The sequence below is a fragment of the Cygnus olor genome, chromosome Z (assembly GCF_009769625.2).
Source record: "Cygnus olor isolate bCygOlo1 chromosome Z, bCygOlo1.pri.v2, whole genome shotgun sequence".
Taxonomy (NCBI): Eukaryota; Metazoa; Chordata; class Aves; order Anseriformes; family Anatidae; genus Cygnus; species Cygnus olor.
In genome coordinates this window covers 22,295,695-22,311,560 of record NC_049198.1, presented here as the reverse complement: position 1 = coordinate 22,311,560, position 15,866 = coordinate 22,295,695, and the positions used below count along the sequence as shown (strand labels likewise).

Sequence of the window (15,866 nt, the reverse complement as noted above, 5' to 3'; positions counted from 1 at the left end):
GAGAAGAGGCCGACCCCCAGCTCCCCACACCTTCCTTTCAGGGAGTTGTAGAGAGCAATGAGGTCTCCCCTGGGCCTCCTCTTCTCCAGACTAAACAACCCCAGTGCCCTCAGCCACTCCCCATAGGACTTGTGTTCCAGGCCCTTCACCAGCTTCGTAGCCCTTCTCTGGACATGCTCCAGGGCCTCGATGTCCTTCTTGTACTGAGGGGCCCAAAGCTGAACACAGTACTCGAGGTGCGGCCTCACCAGAGCAGAGTACAGGGGGACGATCACCTCCCTGGTCCTGCTGGATACACTATTCCTGATACAAGCCAGAATGCCGTTGGCCTTCTTGGCCACCTGGGCACACTGCTGGCTCATGTTCAGGTGAGCATCAATCAGCACCCCCAGATCCTTTTCCTCTGCACAGCTTTCCAGCAACTCCGCCCCAAGCCTGTAGCACTGCAAGGGGTTGTTGTGGCCAAAGTGCAGGACCCAGCACTTGGCGATGTTGAACCTCATCCCATTGGCCTCTGCCCATCGACCCATCCTATCCAGGTCCCTCTGCAGGGCCTTCCTACCCACCTGCACATTGACACTTCCCCCCAGCTTGGTGTTGTCTGCAGACTTACTGAGGGTGCACTCAATTCCCTCACCCAAATCATCAATAACGATATTAAAGAGGACAGGCCTCAACACCAACCCCTGGGGAACTCCACTGGTGACCAGTCGCCAGCTGGATTTCACTCCGTTCACCACCACTCTTTGGGCCCAGCCGTCCGGCCAGTTTTTAACCCAGCAGAGTGTACCTGTCCAAGCCATGGGCTGCCAGCTTCTCCAGGGAATACTGTGGGAGACCGTGTCAAAGGCCTTGCTGAAGTCTAGGCAGACTACGTCAACAGCCTTTCCCTCATCCACCAGGTGGGTCGCCTGGTCATAGAAGGAGATGAGGTTGGTCAGGCAGGACTTGCCTTTCATGAACCCATGCTGGCTGGGCCTGATCCCCCGGTGGTCCCCCAGATGCTGTGTGATTGCATGCAAGGTGAGCTGTTCCATCACCTTCCCTGGCACTGAGGTCAGGCTGACAGGCCTCTAGTTCCCCAGGCCCTCCTTATGACCATTCTTGTAGATGGGCAGCACATTAGCAAGTCTCCCATCATCTGGGATCTCTCTAGATAATCATGACCACTGATAGATGAGGGAAAGCAGCCCAGCAATCATATCCATGAACTCTCTCATCACCCTCCGGTGGATGCCCTCTGGCCCCATGGACTTGTCAGAGTCCAGGTGGAGCAGCAGGCCCCTACCTGTTTCCACCTTACCTGGGTGGGGTTTCTTCTGCTCCTTGTCACAGACTTACAGGTCAGGAGGCTGAGTACCCCGAGGATAAGTGGTCTGGCTAGTAAAGGCAGATGTAAAAGAAGGCATTGAAGAACCTCAGCCTTTTCCTTACCTTAGTAGTCATGTTCCCCCTGCATCCAGTAAAGGATGGAAATTCTCCTTGGCCCTCCTCTTGCTGTTAATATATTTATAAAAACATTTTTCATTGTCCTTAACCATAGTGGCCAGGTTGAGCTTGTGCTGGGCTTTGGCTTTCTGATTTTCTCTCTGCATATGCTGGCAACTTCCTTGTACTCTGAGTTGCCTGTCCCTTCTTCCACCAGACAAACTCTCTTTTTCTCCCAGACGCTCAGCAAAAGTTCCCTGTCCAACCACATGGGTCTTCTTCCCCACCAGCCCATCTTACAGCACACAACGACAGCCTGTTTCTGCGCATTTAAGATTGCCTTCCTGGACCCCTCTGCCCTTCAGGACTGACTCCCAAGGGACCCTCCCTAGCAGTGCCCTGAACAGGTCAAAGTCAGCCTTCTGGAAGCCCAAGATAGCAGTTATACTGACCCCCCTCCTGACTTCACCAAGAACTCCACCATTTCATGGTCACTCTGCCCAAGTCAGCTCCCGACCACCATATCTCCCAGCAGTCCTTCTCTGTTTGTGAACAGCATGTCTAGTGAGGCACCCCCTCTGCCAGGCTCACGAACCAGCTGCTTCAGGAAGCTGTCTTCCACGCACTCCAGGAACCTTCTAGACTGCTTCCTCAGGGCTGTACTGTATTTCCAGCATATGTCCAGGAAGTTAAAGTCCCCCACGAGGACAAGTGCTGGCAATACAGACATAGCCTAAGGGTTCTGACCTCTTCCTCTGTCAAAGATGTCACTAGCATAAGAAGGTTTAGACATGGAAGATGCAAATAAATATCAGAAAGGTACAAACTATACCTTGATTATATTCTAAAAACACTATCATGAGCCATGGTATAGACTTGCATCTTCAATCTTGTATAGAAGAGACAAGAAAAACAGTAGACTTTGTAAGAAACAAGCAAATGTTTTTACTTTAAAAGACAGAGTTACCAGAAATACACGCTTAGAGCACTTCAGGTACATGAAAAACAGTAGGACTGGTGTTTGCTTTGTCCTGCCATTTCTTACATCCAGGAATTATCAAAAAGGTTTTTATTCATTCTAGGTCCTTTCTGTGTCCCACAGTGCTGAGGTTTTTCTTTTCAAGTTGGAACCCTCAACTCTTAGCTTACTTCACTGTGATATTAATGATGCTGATATCCTCATAGGGTTTGTCGGTTTTGGGATTGACTTTTACGTTTGAGATTCTTTGAACAACTTCCATTCCTTTAGTCACCCGTCCAAACACGCTGTGCTTGTTGTCAAGCCAAGGCTGAGGTACAGGAGGAGAAAGAAAAGACATACATGTAGGTTAGGTACCAACCAAAGAAGAAAGTGACCTAGAATAAGTGAACATGGATATATTTTATATCTAAAGACTATTAAACTGAACACATACATTAATCTAAAATATTCTAGTAATAAACAATTACAAAAATGTGTTTTACTAAGAATCAGGTAAGGCCCTTACTCCCCAAGTCAAAAGGTCTTGTGATCACAGCACCTTCCTATTTTTAGATGATCGTTTCAGTGAAGCCTACACATTGTACATCTTTGTGTGCAGCATCCACTTGCAAAATAACAAGAAAAAGGTTATTTCAACAGTATTGTGTTGCTTTTTCTATCAGAGAAGTTACTGTGTTTTTACTATGCAGTTAGCATCTCAGGCCTTAACCCGAACTTTTAATATTACTTACAGTTGGCACTACTGTTATGAAAAACTGGGATCCATTAGTATTTGGTCCTGCATTAGCCATGCTGAGTGTGTATGGTCTGTCATGTCGTAAAGTTGAATGAAATTCATCTTCAAATTCTCCTCCCCAAATACTTTCACCTCCCATGCCTGTACCCGTTGGGTCACCAGTCTGAATCATGAAACCCTGCACAGAAGTTAAATGTTATTACATCGTCCCACAGAACAAAAAAGCAAAAATGGCTTATGCTAAACTTATTTTTTTTCAAACTTGCATTGCATCTTTCAACAAAATCGAGTGTTAAAATGCTGTGAATAAGGGCTAAAGGTGGTAATTAACTACTTGAGTTTAAAAAAAAACAACAACAAACATGATTACTCACTGTTCTTGCTAGAGAAGGGTAGAAACATAATTGTTACCCTCTGCTTAGGTAAGTGACTTAGGCTGTATTAGTTCTAGTGCAATAGAAGTAAGAAGCCTTACAGGAAATGCCATTCTGGGATGAAACTAAATTGTAATTCAAGCACGAGTGCTGAACTGATCTTTCTCTCAATTTTGAGATTTTTTCCACCTTGTCAGTTGCAGGACACCTATTAAAAAGCTTCATGAAGTGATGATAAAGGTCATTAGAACCTCAAGTGTTGTTGACACCTTTCAGCAAACTATGAAACCGTTCCAGAAAGCCTTGTGTGAAAGGCAAATAAAAATGCTAGCAGAGAGGGCTGACCACAAAGTTACATTCTGCAAACCTACCAAAAAAAAAAAAAAACACAAACTTTTACAAGTTACCTTGATAATACGGTGAAATATGTGTCCATTGTAATAGCCATTTCTGCTGTGCACACAGAAGTTTTCCACGGTTTTAGGGCACCTAAAATCACGTAACAGAAAATACAGGCTACAATACATATTTAACCGTATTGTGGCAAGGCCATAAAGATTTCTGGTGAGACTCAGATGCTGTTGTGCTGAGCACTGTTTCAGCATACTACAAAAGGGATCAAATAAGGATAAACCAGCCTCCCACCTTCTCAAACCCAGAGATGGAAACAAAACTTGAGAGGAGTATAAGGTTGCATGATTACATGGGAAGTCAGCAGCAGGGTCAGGATCCAAATCTTTCTCAAAGCCTAAGTCAAGACACTACTGACTGCATATTCCTTCTCCAGCTTTTTGTTTACATATTTTTGATACACAAAACCAATTAAGGAATATAAGCTCCATAAGCAGAAAGGTGTTACTACTTTTATCCCTATAATTCTCTTAAGCCATGTATGTAAGGTGTCCAGTGCTGTGTACAAAAAGTAAAATCTGAAACCACAGTTTTAGTATTACAGAGCAACTCTGCAGTCAACACCAAGTCAGTTTTCCTCCTTTGGAATTACTGACAAACACTGTTCCGAACTAGGGTGAAAAGGTATTCAATATTGATGTAATAAAACCAAAACAAAACCTTTCACCTTGTGATTTTTTTGTTGTGTGTTCCTCCCATTCTCCCAAGAGTAGATGCTACCAGAGATGCAGTTCTTTTTGCTAGTTCTTTCACTGGTTTAGGAAATGGATTAGTAGCCACAGTAGATCTGCATATGCAGATTTACAGTAACACACATTTTCCCAGTAAACCAGACAACAGCCAGGTTAAGTCCATGGTTGTGGAGTTACTTTAGCTGTGACAAGGAACATTAGTTGGACTTAAGTCATACTCTAAAGCATCTTGTTAAACAGCACCAATAAGGTAACTAATGGAACAGACAGGCTTCACTCCCAGCTCCTGCTAAGCAGTACAAAAGTAGTCATTCATATTAGTCTAGGAGCACATGGTCAGAGATTTAAAGGGCGTACAAAGCCACATCCTCAATTCTGTACTTTAATTTTTGAATAACTTTTATCTTGAAGAGATTTTAATTTCAAAACTCAGACAAAAGGAAATACCAGAAAAGAAAGGACAAACATAACCATAACCAAGACTGATATTACTATTGTATTCAATCTAAAAAAAATGATGCATACAAAACATTGCAATGAACTTAACAATACTGTGCATGCAAATACACTGACATACTGTCATAAGAATTAGAAAAAAAGTCATAAATAATGTAGCTTGGCCTGTCACTCACTTGTATATGCTGTACCATTTCTGCAACCTATACGCTACAAGTAAGAATTACAGGAACTAGGTTTTCATGGAAGGAGAAATCAGTTAATACAGCAATGGAAGACTAACAGCCCTACAGGGTAGAATTAAGGTTGTGTTGCCTTAACTGTAGTTATGACAAAACATGCAGTTGTTTCTGGAGAAACGTGGACTACACCTAGATAGTCTAGGTTTCAATTTATAGCAAACTTGGCATCATATATAAGTCTACTGTTGCATAACAAAATCTTTGCAAGTATTAGTATCATGGAGTAATGCTGACACAAAAACTTCAATAATCACACACAAAACACTTAATAAATTATATGCCCAGTTTCAGATATACACTGCACTAATGATATGTGCTAGTATTAATTTTAAGTTGCTTTTGAAGGATCTACGATACTCTAAGATGTAATACAATTGCCACATTTGGAAGTTGCAAACAGTACTATTTACCCTTTTTAAAAACTGGAGTGATGTTTCCCCTTTTCCAGTCACTGGGGACTTCACCTCACTGCCAGGACTTTTCAAACGTGCTGGGGAGAGGCTTGGCAACTCCACCAGCCAGTTCCCTCAGGACCCTGGCATGCATTGCATTGGGCCCTATAGACTTGTACCTGTTCAGTTTCACCAGGTGATCTTGAACCCGCTCTTTGCTTACAGTGGGAGGCACTTTGCTCCCCCAGCCCCTGCCCTGAGGGTCAGGGAAATGAGATGTGGGAAGCCTGAATGGCACTGAAAGCTGAGGCAAAGAACTTGCTGGGTATCTCAGCCATCTCCATGCCTGTTGTCACCAGCCTCAGCCTTCTCCCTGTCTGTTGTTACCAGAAATAAAACAGCACTGCATTACAAAAATATGTAGCTTGCACAGCCACAGCAAACCATCATGACCTAGCCATATCTGAGATTTAGAGAACAAACAAAAGTTCTGGAACAAACTTCCTTAACCAATAAATAAAAGAGCAAAAAACATTAAAGAAAATCCCACTGATGCTTTGACCTATTTTTGCCACACCTTGTTAGAGTTTGTCAAGAGCCACACTGTGGTAGCTTGAGGTATTACAAAACTGTCAGGGAATGAGAACAATAAAAAATGAGGAGGAAAAGAATCATTCCTAGCTTGGAAGTTAAATCTTGGGTACTGCCACCAAAAAAACACAGAAGGAAGGCAAAATGGAGTAACAGGAAAACTGCCGAATACATACTCAACAGGAAAAAGCTTGATATGAATATCTCCCATGCTTGTGTGGATAATGGCACTGTCAGAAACTCTTTTGGGACCTTCTGCTTGGGTAGCTGCCATGACCTCTTCTTTAGAAGGTTTCTCATTAAAGACATCTCTGTCCGAATCTGCACTCTTTGTATCTTCTGGTTCACGTTTAGTAAACTGAAAATCAAAAGAACTGAAGGTAAGAGTTTGTATTTCTCTTTTGTTTTTCCTTATCTTACAAAGCACTCTGCACCCGAGACATCAATATGAAGATTTAACTTCCTAGACAGCCAACTAGATTTGAAATGTTTTCATTTCAGAATTCAGAGACCACATTTCACTGTCATTCATTATCAGCATTTCCAGTCACAAATTCCCGTACGGATACATGTAAGTCCAAATAACTTTTTATATTTTGTTATCTTCTAAACTTCCCTTTTCCCAAAGAAAGCCCACAGTAGTAGTTCAGCACCATTTCTTTAAAAAGGAATGGAGAATTGGTGTGTTCCACTACAATCAGACAAAACTTTTGGTTTCATCATAAAATTGTTGGTTTCATTACAAAGTCAAACTAAATTCTCTTATCCCAATGCTGTATTAATGCAAAACTGTAAGAAAAACTGCAAATTCAACTTAAAATAAGAGAAACCTCAGAACTGAAAGTTTTATAGCACCTCTTAAAGAAGCAAGACATACAATAAATATCAGAGCACACAAGTATCCACAGAAGTATGTACAATTACGTATCAAATGACAATCACTAATTTTCTGCATGCATTCACTCGCCATGTACTCATGCTTTCTGCAGAAAGAGTGATGTCTCCATATGGGTTGTAAGTTTTCTTCCTTTCTTGTTAAACTGTTCAGAGTGGTATATTCCATTATATACTTTATACTAACCACACGAATGTTTAGAAAATATACTATTTTGCTCCAACTGAAAACATGATCAAACTCAAGCACAACTAACAACGGACAGACTGACCTCTAACCTTTGCTCTGATCACATCCCAGACCAAGTACTACATACTTACTCCAGATCTGCTTGTCTTTTTCACTGCATCTGAAGTAAAATCTAAATTCTGAATGTCTTTTTTACTTACCCATAAAGCACTTAGTGCTACTGAGTCCTGATGCTACCCAGAATTTAATTATTTTTGTTATATACTTTATACGTAGCTAATTATTGTTCCTTTATCACTGTAATACCTCGTTAGTTTTTTATAAATGTTCTTATGCAAGTTTCTTAAACTAGACCAAAAGTCTGCACCCATTCTCAGAGAACTGTAACTGAGACAGCTAAAAGGATCCAAGTTTCTTTAACAACTTGAGCAATAGCGAAAACGAAATTAGAGGCTACAAAGCTATTTCTAGACAATTTTTAGCTAGCTTAAACTAAAAATTCTAGAATGTACTTGCAATTTAAAAGGACACCTCTAGAAAAGTTGTGTTTGCAAGTATTAAAAACAACCAGCATGGAAAATGCACAAGTAGAAAATTAAAAAATAATATAGAGAAAACATCAATAGAAGAATAGAGTTACTTAAATAAACACCACACACACCATGTAAAACCTGTTTTTCTTAAATGCTGTGCAGATTACTGTTGGATCTGCCTGGATATTCTGCAGAACAGGATTTTCAGATGCCTTCATCTCTATAGTGATTGCAGCACGATGTTTCTTTGCTACTCCTTGGAACAAAGCTAGCTGCATCACCCTGATGTTCTCTTGTTTTCCCAAGATACGAATACACCTGAAGCACAAGAAGGAGAAACGTGTAACAACTGTTAGCTGCTCAGTCAGACAGTATCTCTTTTCTGACTGCAAGAAATGTAAAGCAACCAAAAGCCCCTCTAAACAATTTTTTACTAATTGTAATTATAATGCTTCTCTATTCAAACTTGCTACATAATTTTCTAGTCAGACTCCCTACCCTATAAAAAAGCAAACTGCATGATCCACATTTACTTTGTTATATCCAGTCAGCCATAAATTAATTCATCTCTCGTCTTTAATATGAATATGCTTGCTGTATTTTCTCATTTTACCAAGCTCTGAACTGAAATGACCCAGTAATAATCATGGGAATATTTTTAGTCAACAGTCTAACTTAAGGATCCCAAATAACAACAAAAAGCTTAGTAACATCCATTTATATTGAGTTTTAAATATGAGTGATTAAGTATGGACTCTGAAACAAATTTATCTATCTCCACTAAAACTTACCTGTTAGTCTCCACATTTATGACCTTAATGCCCAACATTGTTCCATAGAGAACGAAGTGTCCAGTTTCATCAAATATTATATTAATTAATCTTACTGCATCCACTTTCTCCAGCTCCCGCTCAACTGCCATGCGTCGGCCAAACTCCATGTCTGGTAGTTGCTGCCTCATCTGCTGAAGTTCAGTAAACATCTAAAGAAAAAAATAATAATCACATTAACATACTTCAAAATTCTGACCCAGTTAAACACTAATTCACATGCATAGAAAGCACAGAAACCAAGCAAGACTACACAGCTCAAACTACCTGAAGAGTTAAAATAAAAACAAGTAATACTATTTTAATGACCTTATAGCCATGCTGTTGTATTAGGCTCAAGCAAAGAAAAAGAAGTATGTAGCTGTCTAGCAGAGCTTTGAGAAGATTATAAATTTGTTTCATTATTACCATTACTGGAAATGGTAATTACTAATTACTAATTCTAATTACTTTCTAAGAAAAAGAAATCTATCAGTATGAAAACATAAATGAAAATTAACAACTCAGTATCACTCAATAGCTAACAAATCAATGAGAATTTCAGGGCAAAGCAATGTAAGAAGCAAGGAAGAGAACAGGGAAAACCTTTTCTGCAAGAAAAACGTAACAATTGAGTTCAGCTTTAAAAGAAGATGATAATGTAGGTAAAAGTGCTGGTTAGTGAAGTCAAACAGAGAAAGTCTCAAAGAAGAGAAGCAAGACCCAACTCACACTCAGAGATTCATCAAAGACTCTCATGAGCTTCCCCGTCAAAAATCGGAAAATTCTAACTTTTCTGTCAGACCCAAGAGTGGCCATTTTCTTGCCATCAGGTGAAAAACTTATACTGGATGGGTACGCCTTGCATTTAGCAAATTCGTATAGATCAGTATCTGTTTTATACTCCCAGTTCACATTCTTGGGAAATTTATATTCATGAGGAGTACCAGTCCAGTACTCAATCATTCCAGATTTGTCAGCAGACACTACTACTTTGAAGACAGGGTTCAACCGTATCTGAGTAAGAGAGGATGTATGGAGTTTATCAAAAACATGAAGTGGCTGGTTATTTCCTCGTCCATCATATATGAATATTTTTCCTGTGCTCTTCTCAGATGTTGCAACAGAAGATATGGCATCTCCAGGGCAATATACCCATTCACATTGGCCAGGAGAGTAGCTGCAACAAAGAATGGAAGGAAAACAAACAACAACAACAACAACAACAACAAAGAAATAAGAACAGATGGTTTTACTCATATAAGAATCAAGTTAAGCTATAAATTTGAAATCAAATATCTGGAGCAAATTTTGAACTTTATTTTCTCATCTCGCTAATACCTATCTTGCTAAAATTTAACAGTGTTATCACCAAGCTTTTCCAAGCAACATGAATCAGTGGATGGTTCAGCCCATTTGTGTTGCTTCTGTATAGTTTCATAAAGAGGCAGTGACAGAAACCAGCATAGGTTAGGTAGGTGGGTATAAAAGAAGAAAAAGGATAGAAATCCAAATAAACAGCACTGAGTAGTATTAAAGATTGCTACTCAATTTCTATGAGTCAATAGCATTGCTGTCCCAGCTCTAAGTGATTAATGCTTCACTGCAAATGAAGACAATGTACCTACTGAAGAGTATAACTGAAAAAAAACGTAATTTAATTATCCAGATACAAACAAAACTAAGACAATCACAGTATATTCAGTAGCTGTTCTGAATGTATTTAAGAAGGAACGCACTGGCTACTAGCAAATGTAATCTATAAATAAAACAAACCAGAGATATGGTCAATAATCTAAGGGGTTTTTTTGTTTCATTATAAAAACATCTGTTTTTTTAAAATGTCTGTAAGCAAAGATTCCAAGAACTGGAACTCCAGAACTAAATGATAGGCAATGAAGGAATGATATGAGTCTCCATAGGAAACTCATATTTAGAATCCTATCAGACTAACAGATATCAAAGGCCTGATGAATGACAGATACTTACCACTTGGATTTTCACTGCAAAGGATAGAATTGAAAAAAAAAAGCGGTGGTGGGTGATAAATACAATGTCTCATTGTTCTGTGCAATGTTACACACACTTCCTGCAGAAATACCTATCCTTCTCCAGATCATTTATTGAAGCATAAAGCATGGGAATCTGCAGACAGCTAACTGTACAAATTAGTTAAAACTGAAAGGGTCTCAAGAATTTCAGACAAAGCTAATCAACCATGAAACATACTGGCATGTACCTATCAGAGCAGGCAACACAAGATAATACAAGTTGAAAAGACCACACAGCATTTATGAATTCTACATTAACCACTGCAAGCCTGAGCAAACAGCCATTAAAATTTTCTGTTAGGTAAACAGAAACCAGATGCTCAATAAGCATTAGTGCAGAAAATAAAACAATGAATGTTAAATTCAAAAAGCTGTTCTCAGTAATGCTTGTGTTACAGTTGTATACTTTTCTCTTCTTTATTAAAAAGTTCACCTTAAGTCAAATCCAATTATCTCTGAAAAGGTATACAGGGGAGGGGAGTTTGATTACTGCTGTTGAGAAAAACTATTTAGAGATATGTCAGAGATATAGTATATACAAACTTTAAAGTATAATTCAGGATATCCTTGATGCAAAATGGATTTAACATCTACCTTAATTCCCCTTGAATTCTCAAACAAAAAAAATCACTATTATAACAAATATATATGCATATTTAATATTAAATTAATTTTATTTCATGGTATAGTTTTACCAGGTTTTTTTAGTGACATACAGAGATGCTAAGTACAAAACACTAGCAGAAACAAATGACTACGGCTGACTTGAATTTTTCCACAGCAGACAGACAAGACTGAATCAATTCCTATAAGCCAAGTAGGTTATTTGGATGATGTTATTCATAATATAACCAGAAAACAGCTAACATACGCATTTACATGGACATTCTGAAAAATACCCAAATATCATATAGTTATAATAGCCTTCAAAGCAGTGGAAATCTTAGCACTAACTTCAATTAAAAGAACTATGTCAATACTGAACATTTTTGAGTTTATACCTTGACTCAATGTCACAATTAATCAGCAAATAGTAGACTACATGGAATAAATGTTTTCAAATTTCAAAAGGCTTTTGGAAACATCAGTATTTCTACCATTCTTACTACAGCATCCACTGATCCTCCCATTTTCCAAATGCATTCCTGCAATGATGTGTGCCTGGCTTTCCTCTGCTACTGATATAATTCCAGTAACATATAATCCTGTTTCCCCCAAATTCTTTAGCTACATACTGTGTAACTACAGCAATTCTACAATAGCAAGACTAAGGAAAACTACATTCTTTTTAACAGAAGAAGAAATTGCTATCCCTAACACAGCAAGTGATGACAAATAATACGTACATGCCAGATTTCTTCTCTAGCTGAACTGTTAGTTAGCTGTAATTTTTAAATTCAGTGCCAAACAACAGGAAGAAAATAAAGATGTCTAGCTAAATACTTCAGGAAATACCACATCTTTCTGCTTAACATTAGATGCTGAGGACAGGTGTAGTCCTACTACACTCATCTGAAGGGTACATACAGTCATACATTTTTCTACACTCAGGCAAGCAGTCTTCACTGGATACGTCATTTTCGATAACTCAACTTCCTCAGCTTCATTTGATTGGCAAAAAAAAGTCAAGTAGAACGAATTATTTACTTAGCTCTTACGTAAAATGACTCCCATTTGTAATCCTAAACATTTTCAAGAACCAAGCAACTTACCCAAGTTTCAGCATGTTGATCATATCAAAGTTGACTACATCGAACACCTTCATGGCTTTGTCATCTCCAACTGAACAAAATAACGCCCCCTCTGAACTAACAGCAATACTCTCAATAACACCTGTTTAAACAAGGTAACGTACTATTAAGACACAGGAAAGGGACATTCTTCATTTCAGTTCTCCACAGAAAAACAAAAACCATACAGACATCTAAAACCGTTCCAGCTGTTTCTCCATCTTTTTTGAACTAAAAAGTTGTGTTAAGGGTTTTTGGTTTTGTTTTTCTTTTTTTCTTTACTACCACACATTTTGTATCCTATCACTGTTTACAATCAGGTAAGTGATGATGAACTAGTTACCATCTACCTAAGGGGGAGATTATGATTACAATTATTTTAATATAAAATATTCATTAAAAAAAAAAAGAGAACAAGATCATTACACGATAAATAAATGAGCTCTTAGACTTGCATCTCTGAAGACACAAAAAGCAGCAGAATGCTAACTCTTACAGTCTTGCCATTAACATGCATAATAATTGAAATTACTCTGCAATTGAGACTTCAACAAGTTTTTCACAGTACTTATTTACACTTGGTAGGCTTCATTCTCATGTTTTGTTTCAGTATATAATGAGAAGCTGATAGCTAAAATCAAGAACTTGCCATAACATTTTTTTAAATTCTAAACAGAAACAGTACTTTTACTATTTCCTATTATTTTTCTTATTGTGACAGTCTGCATATCAGACAGTTTTTTCCATCAGGCAGATCATCATTTATAATAGCAATGAGTACCTTAATGCTTAGCATAGTACAGATGGTAGGTGATGAAGGTACCATAGCTTAAAGTAATATCTTTTTAAAGATCTCTGGATTTTATGTACCCTGCTCGTCTTTTTTAAATAGACACTTTCTCTCTGTCCTAGACGTTCTCCCTACGAGCAGGGCACAAGCCATTGCAAAGAATGTAGGGGAGTTATCTCACCTGTTTTATTCACACCGTATTCCTCCTGCAGTTTGGGAGGTGAATGTACAGGACAGGGGAATGAAGGAAGAGAGGTAGATATCATTTAATCCCTGACTGCAGTAAACGGGTCCCAGAACCCCTCTCCCTTTTGTTTGCACTCCCTCTTCAAACTTGGGCAGCAGGGTTGAGTTCTATAAACAAAAAAGCAAATTCTTACCTAAGTGGCTACGAAAGTGTTTAACAAACTCAATCCCTTCTTCTATTTTTTTCCAGAATTTTACATGTCCATCATGACTGGCTGTTATGATAAAATCTGTCCTACAATTACAAAAGAAGAAAAACAGAAATACAGAATTACAGAAATACACATACTTCACTCCACTTTTGGACAATAATTTGCATTATGACACTAGAACTGAGGTAGTATAGAAAATGAACTTTAAACAAATCACTGTAACAGTCTGTCTCAATGGGTACTATCAATCCTGAAAGAGAAATAATTATTTTAATGTGCTCTGCATTCATCTATGAAAGGTCAACAGCCTGAATTTAAGAAATATGTAATATTATCATTTTTTACTATGTAAGTTTTACTTCTCATTTAGGTCTGGTTTTACAGCAGATACTGTTCGCTACTATTAAAAATACATATATATCCACATACACTTGAAAATATATACACACATACAATAGACAAGAAAACGATCTCCTCAACCTGTGCAATTCTGCTGAATCATATTTCACTCAGATGCATTCAGTATTTCCTACTGCTGCATATATTGCACTTTGCAATATGGATTTTAAGAATCCCTTTTCATCTATTTAAACAATTTTTATCTTGCTTATAAGTCCTTTCCTTTACACTCAGTTTTCAAAAAACCTTGAAATGCCACATTTGCACATAACTTTCCTTTATTAAACTTCTGCATTGAAAACTTCCCAGTATATACAAGAACACATCTGAACACATCTCTGAGGACAACATACAGTGGGGAAAAAAAACAAACAGACTTACTTGGTACATGCCACGTGTGTAATGACATCTCTGTGCATGTAACTGCGTTCATACATCGAAGCACATGGTAGATTTTCAAGATAGACATGTTCAAATTCAAGGACTAAAAAAAAGTAAAAGGAAAATCAGGAAACGTATTTTATGAATGTTTTTATGAAAAACTTTCGCTAAGCTTCTGTTCACCATCATTACCTTTGAATACCTTACTCCCAATTTTAATATAGAGAACATTAGGACTTTGTGCAAACATAAAAGGGATTTCCACTCTGGCTTTGTGCTCAGACTTCTTGATTCTTGGTAGACTAAAGCCAGTCTTCTTTTACCCATACAGGTGCCCCCCTTTTAAAGTAACTATTACCTTGGCTGTCTGAATATTTAGAAAGAATTTCAACAGACTTTTTAAGGGCCTGACAGGAAACAGAAGATCAACCACAGCTCATTTTTTTTTCCAAAAGGACAATGGCCTTGTTCTACAAGAAGGGCTTCTGTAAGTACTTCAGTGACAAATGGAAGGCTAGCGAAAATGTGGGCCCTCATGAAGGCAATGGGAGGCCTGGTTAGCTGGGACATGGAGAAGGCTGAGGTACTCAATGACTTTTTTACCTCAGTCTTCACTGGCAAGTGTTCTAGGTACAACACCCAAGTTGCAGAAGGCAAAAGCAGAGACTGGGGGAATGAAGAACCATAGAATCACATAATCATTAAGGTGGGAAGAGACGAAGCTTCAAGATCGTCTGGTCCAACCATCCCCCTGCTGCCAATGTCACCCACTAAACCATGTCCCTAAGCACCACGTCCAACCTTCCCTTAAACACCCCCAGGGACGGTGATGCTACCAGTTCCCTGGGCAACCCGTCCCAATGCCTGACTGCTCTTCCTGAGGAGAAACGCCTCCTCATTTCCAACCTAAACCTCCCCTGGTGCAACCTGAGGCCATTCCCTCTAGTCCTATCACTAGTTATCTGTGAGAAGAGGCCGACCCCCAGCTCCCCACGCCTTCCTCTCAGGGAGCTGCAGAGAGCAATGAGGTCTCCCTGAGCCTCCTCTCAGCACCACCTGCAGCAGGACAGGCGGTGCGGCCCTGTCACGGGCTGCCCACAGAGGCTGCAGCCCCAACCCTGGAGCTGTTCCCGGTCCCCCCACCCCGCACCCCCCTGCCCTCACCTCTCCTCTTCTTCGCCTGCGCCGCCTCCCCCGGCAGCGGCCCGACCCAGCGCTCCCCATCTTCCTCCTCTCCCTCCTCCTCCTCCTCCTCCTCCTCCTCCTCCTCCTCCCCGCCCTCCGCCGCCGCCGCCTCGCTGGGCTTCCTCTTGCGCTCCGTCTCCGCGGCCGCCATGCCGCGCTGCGTCACCGCGCCGCGACACCGCCCCGACTCCTCCCTTTCCCC

The 15,866-nt window shown here is 39.6% G+C and overlaps 1 protein-coding gene across 1 annotated transcript; it reads right to left on the bottom strand.

The window, feature by feature from the left end:
- Nucleotides 1-2,349: 2,349 nt before the first annotated feature.
- PPWD1 (peptidylprolyl isomerase domain and WD repeat containing 1) lies at nt 2,350-15,844 on the bottom strand. Its single transcript, XM_040540689.1, has 11 exons — nt 15,644-15,844; nt 14,480-14,582; nt 13,682-13,782; nt 12,494-12,614; nt 9,463-9,910; nt 8,713-8,903; nt 8,050-8,239; nt 6,481-6,662; nt 3,928-4,009; nt 3,142-3,324; nt 2,350-2,717 (listed from the first exon to the last, which is right to left on the bottom strand). The coding sequence occupies exons 1-11, from the start codon at nt 15,813-15,815 to the stop codon at nt 2,574-2,576; spliced, it is 1,917 nt and encodes a 638-aa protein (XP_040396623.1). The 5' UTR covers nt 15,816-15,844; the 3' UTR covers nt 2,350-2,573.
- Between the last annotated feature and the right edge of the window lie 22 nt (nt 15,845-15,866).